At 31.8% G+C, this 7,974-nt stretch overlaps 1 protein-coding gene across 1 annotated transcript; it reads right to left on the bottom strand.

Moving 5' to 3' along the window:
• Positions 1-367: 367 nt before the first annotated feature.
• On the bottom strand, positions 368-1,201 carry LOC126772866 (sodium/potassium-transporting ATPase subunit beta-1-like). Its single transcript, XM_050493474.1, has one exon. The coding sequence runs from the start codon at positions 1,089-1,091 to the stop codon at positions 393-395; it is 699 nt and encodes a 232-aa protein (XP_050349431.1). The 5' UTR covers positions 1,092-1,201; the 3' UTR covers positions 368-392.
• Positions 1,202-7,974: the final 6,773 nt, after the last annotated feature.

Genomic DNA, 7,974 nt, shown 5'->3' with positions numbered 1-7,974 from the left:
TACATATTAAAATTATTACATAATTGCTAGCATGCAAATATTTCTTATTTGAAAATGATTAATTTATTTTTTTGTAACTCTCATGTTTATTCAAATATTTTTATTGTCCTAATAATATAAAACTGACATTTCTAACCTCTTCAGACCGTTTTAAACGAAAATTTATATGTTTTCATATGGACACGTGTAGAACATCCTAGTCTTAAATAAAGACCATGAAGTGATCCGAGTAAGCAAAATTAACCACGTCGAAACAATTTGAAATAAAATAAAAACAAATTTATTTCCGTTCAAGTTTTACTTTCGTTGAAATTCCTCTATTACTAAACAGATAATTAATGACAACTGCTCTATTACCAATTCGGTTCCAAAAATCCAGTTCATTTTAATTCTTATAAATGTTCGATCTTCTTAGGTGTGACGTATAACATGAATTCAATAGTTGATACTCCTTCATGATGCCATAGCTTGCATTCTAAAGCCAGCGATATCCCGAAAGTAAAGTCAGAAATCTGAACAGCTATTAATGGAGATTCTGTATTTTTGGTCAATGGAAATAAATTTGGATCAAAACCTGGTGGATCTGGATAATACATGATTTTACCCAGATGTTCCTTATCATATGGGTGAATGCCATCGCAGTGTAACCATACTTTCTGTTCCACTTTCATCCATTCCTGCACCTTTTTTGGAGCATTAAGCTTTTTGGCTATATCTGCACTCATTGGTTTTGCTGACCATTTGAGTAGTTTATTTATTCTTAATATGATACAAGGTTTATACCCATATCCGTATGGAGAGGAACCACATGGTCCTAGCTCTGTCATATTCTTAATTTCTCTTTTTCTTCTTTTATTAATTATATCTGTTATCGTGTCAACGTACTTCACGTAATCTTTTGGATCATTTCTGTACCAAATAACAGGCAAGTTATTCAATGAGGTTGGAGTAGCGGATAAGCCGATACCGTGGGTTGAATAGGTTAAGAGTTCAACTTTGTCAATAATTTGATAGTCATCCATGAATTTGATTATTGATAAAGAACCATAAAGGAATATCAGCGTATACGTACTTAGGAAGATCAGATACATGATGGAATATATGGTTATATAAAGCCAACTTTTACAACTCCTATCACAAAATAAGTTATTTTCTTTGTCGTACAGATAATTGCAACAGCGTTTTCCCCATGATGCTTGGTGCTCCGTTGGATCATGATCACTACTTCCTAAAACACCGGGATCCCTTGACGTCCCGGGGACAGGTAAGGAAGGGTGTTTGTCTGGAATGTTCTGGGATTTTCCAGACCATTTCTTAAACATTACGCTTATAACTTTCTATATCTACATACAGGACATATAAAATACGATAAGAACGTCAATACTGACAGTTACGAATTGTTTCAAATCAACGTGGCTATGGTTACCATTGGGCAAATTATTTTTCTTTCATTTTTAAGAAAAGACTCATTACTATTATTTCAGGAATTAAAAAAAAACTAAGATAACTTTAATATACCTGTCAAATAAAAATTGTTCTAAGCATAAAATAAATAAATTATTAAGTTATTTCAGTTCGTCCATACAAAAGCGAATTGACATTATTATTTCACACTCAAATCCCAAAGTGTGTTTATCTACTTAAGCTTAATAAGAAGTTTTTCGAGTTTGAAATTTTATCTAATTTAGTTTCTCAACGTTTATCATCTTAACAAGCAATTAATATGAGTGCCAGTTTTAATTGTAATTACAATAAAAAAATTTAGAAATTCATTATTTAATAATTCATTATAATTTAAAGAAAGTGGTCAATTTTACGCTTGACTAATAATACTAATGACTTTTTGTCCTGTTCATTAAACTTAAAGCCGGCTCTCCACTCGCCCATAAATCGCGGCCACGAACATTAGCCACGATTCGCCCTTGATCTATGCGCGAAAAATATAGCTCTCTACACTTCCAACGTTCACTGTTTCCTTTGTGGTGTGACTAAAAACCAACACCGACCAGAGAAAGCGCGATGCCGCGAAATTTCGTTTCAAGGCCATCGTGGGCTTTTGCGCTACGAATGTAGAGCCCGTAGGACTTCAAGGAATCCTGAATACTTCTTTTATACTAATGTACGGTATTACCTGACTCTATAGTAACTTGTTATTTATGCATTTTTTATTTGTTTATATTTAAGACAGGCTTTAAATTTAGTGGTAAGCTATTTATCGGTAAGAGGATAAAATTATATCATAACATATTAAAATTGAACAAGATAAGAAAAATCTAAAAAAACACTATAACGTTGAAGTTTATTGACCTTTAAGTTTATTACAACTTTAAGTATAAGTCATTGGTATCGCGTGTGTTCGAAATTAGTATATTTTATTCGACTAACTTCGCCCAATAACTTCACATGCTTATCGCACAGTAGCTTTGAATCATATACACATCTTCCCTCCTTTTCATCGAATAAAGGAAAAAATTAAGTACGTCAATTATCGTTCGAAGTAATAGACTGTAATTTTTCCATCCCTGGGCAAAGCCTTTGAATCTCGTGGAGAATGATTCAAGCTCATTTTAAAAATAATAAGTAACTTTACTCACCAAAAAGAAACAAAGATACAAAAAATTAAGGTACAAAACCATAAAAAAAGAGTTAACAATATCATATTTGATAATTTGGTGAAAAGGTCGTAGTCTCAGCTAGGCTGCTTTTCAGTCTACGCCTTATTTTATTACATTTTTTTTTATACCAGTCGGTGAGTATATGTTGATAATACGAAGATATTTATTTTATCACAACATATACGGAATGTCGAAATACGACGCAAGCAGCTTTACGGACGAAGTGTTCACTTTGCAATCAATATTCAGTTCAGTCAGTGAATATTGAGTTTACAATCACGTGTTCTAGGTTTATATATAAAAAAAATTCACATCCTTACAGAGTGCTTAAGTAATATTTATGGACTTATAGTATATAAAATTAAAATATATTCACAGAATTCATCTACAATGTCGACCGTCCTTTTTAGCTCCATATACCTACTAGTTTCCGGTCGCGGCTTCGCCAGCGTGTGGGTGGAGGGGCGTAGGTGTTAGGTTAATGGTTGGTATCCTTTTCTGTACCCCTGATAATTTGCATGCAAAACTTTAAGATCGGTTAATTAATTATAACGTAAAAGCGAAACAAAAAAAACAGACTTACGATTTTATAATCTTAGTTAGGATAGCATTGCTAAGTTTTCCTTTACTCTCTCCACGCTACTGGCTCATAGTATCAAAATATACACAGCACTAAATCTTTCTTTAGATTGTCGCAAATATCACTACATACATAAAATAAATAAGTTTTGTCTGTGTTTAATAGAGTGTAAAAAGTCCCGAGTCGATATTATTTTCACGAATAGTAACTTCTTTTCATAGTCCCTTTGCTTTTAATAAAAACAAAAGACGCGACTTCATCGTCAGACGAAATGAAGATTTGCACGAAATCAAACGTCGCTCAATTTCAAATCAAGTCAAACTATTTTTATTCAAATAGACATTTACAGGTACTTAAAAAAAACAATCACTTCAACTTAATCAATGGTTCGAAAAAATAATTTAAAAAAAGGCATATACAAAATATTTTCGTTAAGTTTCATTCAAGTTATTATTATTGCTAAAGCAAGCAGCTCAATTAATAGGTCCTGTAAAATATTTTACAAAATTGTGTCATACAATTATTAATATAAATGGCTAAACCATAAAGAGAGTTTATTTCCAATAAAGGACATAAGTTGACTTACATAGAAAACTGAATACTGTCTTATTATCATATTTCACAACTTATGTAAAAAGTAATATAACAGCCACTAAAAATCCCACTTTTGGGACTTCCTCTCCTTCTTGAGGAGCCACTTTATCATTATCACCATATTCATAATTTAGCTTCAACGTTATACGAGAAAAACGTATGAAAATGAAATATAAACATTCAAAGCGGACACAGTGCAATTTAAACGAGACAGATAAAGTAATTTTCAATTTTGTTGCCTTTTTTTATTTCTGAACGTCATTCAGTTTCTATTTATACGGACGAAATTTTTTATCTGTGCGATTGAAATTCTGGTTAGGAATATTAATTTTATTCTTGAGATGTAATATGAACACGATAAATTTTATTTTTAAGCATTGTTGATGCGGAAATCATGGCGGTTTAACAAAGACCCACTGCTGTACCTTTTTCTCGTATAATCGTCAACAATTTTTTTTTAAATTAATATCTATATTTATTAAATTATTATTTTTGTCATCTACATTTATGTGGCAAAATAAATGACGAAGTATAGAAACAAAACTGAATACCAAATCGGATTACTTTACCACGTCAAATCGCTACAAATCACTTTAAGACGTTTAAATTTCATCCTAATGGATGTTAATACAAGTATCAGGATGAAAGGCGCCATGAAAGTCACAATTTATTAAAGGTGACTGTCGAGTTCAGCGTCCGTAGTGCGGCATGTAATTTCATATAAATTGTTACGCTAAGCTAATAACATTTTTTTATGTGAGTCGAGTGGCCTAGTTGCTTGAATACTTGAATCATAATCGAATATTGTGGGTTCAAATACAATTGTTCTAATGTGTTTATTTGTGTTTGTTATTCATCTCGTATAAGGCGGTGAAGGAAAACATATTAAGGAAACCCGTATGTGTCAGATGAAATTCTGCCACAATGCGCATTGAAACAGGTAAATACATACTGCAGCTGTACCTTTTTTACATATTTTACAACTTGCATTGTTAGCTAAAAGATATTTCTTGTGTAATTTTTCTTCTCTAACTAAGCGAGTTTAAGTGTCCCGAACATCACTAGAAACACATCACAAATCTCGAGATAAAGAACAATTTCAATGAAGTCCTCGCTTACCCTAAACTTAAAAGACCAAAGTAAAAAGCAGTAAGGGATGTTATTTTAACCTTTATAATGTAACCTATAAGATCTTTTATTCTGTGTCAAAAATATGAACGTATGAATTGAAAAAATGTATATTTAATATTTATTTTGACAGTAGTAGATCTAAAACTGTAATAAACAAAACACTATAATTAAGACAAGATGAATTGCACCATTAAATTAAATTTTTAAATCCAAGAAATACATAGTCTATGTATTTCTCGTGTAATGTCTATTACACGTTATCGCCGTTTCAAAAGCAGTTTAATAAAGTTTCATGAGCATATAAGGATCATATAATATTTCGTTGGAAAGCTTATTCCACGAGAATACGTAGCCTCAAGCGACTATCTCATAATCATGAAACTACAATCTAGAATAGAAACGCTAGAACTTAATACCTATTGCACATTGTGAATGATTTAACGATCCATATTTTAATATAGTTTATGAAATGAAAAAAACTGACGATAGTGCACTAAGCTGGCTGGCTGATAAATGAAAATGGAATTTCGAATACTATGAAGCCTTATAGTATACGATTGTACACTGTTTATTTATTATAACACCACTGTTTACACATAATAGATCTGATGAGTTATATAAGCACCGACTCGAAACTCACCGCAGAAAACGGTCGTGAAATTTCAGAAAATGATATGCGACATTGATCATAACAATTATGACATTTCAAGAATACACGCATCAAAATAGTATATCACCATAAGTCCATTGACAATATTTTACGCGTCATTGCTTTGTACCAATTACACACATTTACACAAATATTGATTGAAAGATTGGCTTAGATGCTTAGCAAATATTGTGTATTTGCTAAGCATCTAAGCCAATCTGTAAACAAAAAATAAACATACAAGCAACTTATTAAGACTAAGCATTTAAAAAAATTATATTGGATACGAGAAAAAAAAACTCGTATAATTCATGTCGGGTAACGTCAAAACATTACGGTTGCGGTAAATATAAAATAAGCTCACTGAATATCCCACTGCTGATCAAATACTTCATCTCTTGTTAATGAAAAATGTTTGGATGCTTGCCTGGAATTGAAACCCCGATCTTCCAGAGTAAAATTTATAAAATGATATATAAGATAATATTAATCTAGTGTGAGTTAGCCATTAGTGAGTGTGAGTAACACAGGCACAAGGGACATACATCGTAGTTCTCAATATTGGTGTCGCATTGACGATGTAAGGGAATGTTATTATTTCTTAAAGTCCCAATGTTTTTGGGAGTGACCATCCCAAATTTGAAATAAAAATAAAATGAGAAAAAATGTAGAATATGTCTAACATTGTCTCAATATTATCGTAATTCTTTGCCCTTCGTTACCCCAAAGCTATTTGTCTTTTTCCCTAGAGCCTGAATATGACGCAAACTCGACCAGATTGGCCATTCGAACTAATGCATAGTAGCAATAAAGCAAAGTATATAAATCTAGAATTTAACAATTGTGACACTTCTACTTAAAGTAAAATAAACCCAATTTTTTTTAAATAAAATGTGTAGAAGAATGACATACACATCCTATGAATGAATATTAAACGAAATTTTTTTCTATTTCTATCTGTAGACGCGTAAATAGTCCATCTAATGGTAATTGATCACAACCGCTCATATTACATTGGCATAATGTGGATTCATATGCCCGTAGTAATACTGGCTCACTCATATGTATAGGCGATAACTACCCATTTTATTTTTATGGGATAGTTTTATATTGTCTTTTAAAGTAAGAACGCGTGAATCTTAACCGATGATCGTGGGTTCAAGCCTGGGCAAGCACCACTGAATTTTCATGTGCTTAATTTGTGATTATAATTCATCTCATACTCACGATGTTTTCCTTCACCGTAATGCTTTACGGTAAATTTGAATGCGGTCTAATTTCACTGAAATTCTACCACATGTGTATTCCACCAACCCGCATTAGAGCAGCGTGGTGGAATAAGCTCCAAACCTTCTCCACAAAAAGAGGAGAGGAGGCCTTTAGCCCAGCAGTGGGACATTCACAGGCTGTTACGGTTACGGTTTTAAAGAGTGACATTCATACAACGATTATGTAGAAATTTCAATAGATTTCATCATATTGAAATATGTGATGAAAGTATAGTTCGTTAAAGTGTTATAGTTTATCAGTTTCCGCTCTCGGCTACGCCCGCGTGTCATGTGTTAAATAAAAATAATCAATGTCCTTGCTGTTCAAGGTGTCATGTGTTAAATAAAAGTTGTCCTTGCTTTTCAAGCTTGGTGCGTACCAAATTTCATCAAAATCGGTACAGTGGTTGAGCTGTGAAATCGTAAGAGATAGACAGAGTTACCTTACCATTTACTTTTACTTTACTTTGTACTTTTTATTATACACTACAAAGAGAAAAATACAAAACATGGATACAGCATAAATTATGGCGACCTTATCGCTACATAGCGCTCTACTAGTATAGATTACTTGTGAACTTAGATTATCAATGAAATGTTAAAAACGTGGTAGAAACCAAGTTACTTGCGATGATAAAGTTAAATCTGAAAAAGAAGTCTATATAAATCAGCTGTGTAAGCGGCGGATAAGCAAATAAATCATTTTATTCAAACACCGGACATACTGTTATTATTTATGAGAAATGTCAATTCCAAGTAAAGCTTTATCACATGTTGAAATTTGAAAAATGTTTGTCATTTGAAAAGCCGTTAAAATACCAACAATTTTTATTTTTTTCCTTTATTTTAAAAGAGTTGGTGTCTTTATCGCTACGTTAGTATTATAAATTTCATTTACATATTGTTATATTAAAATAAAACTTATCGAAAAAATTGATAACGTCTATTCACCTCGTTCGTATAATATGGAAATGTGGTACCTTCCATAATTTGTAATACTAAATAATTAGTATTGCCGGGCAACAAAACCAAATCAAATTTTTGACTGGAATATTTCGAAATCTAAAATTTATATAAATAAAAAATTAAAAAGTAAATATGAGACGTAAATGATATAAATAATCTTCATTCACAATA

Source organism: Nymphalis io, chromosome 13 (assembly GCF_905147045.1).
Source record: "Nymphalis io chromosome 13, ilAglIoxx1.1, whole genome shotgun sequence".
NCBI lineage: Eukaryota > Metazoa > Arthropoda > Insecta > Lepidoptera > Nymphalidae > Nymphalis > Nymphalis io.
This window is presented reverse-complemented; position numbering and strand designations above follow the sequence as displayed.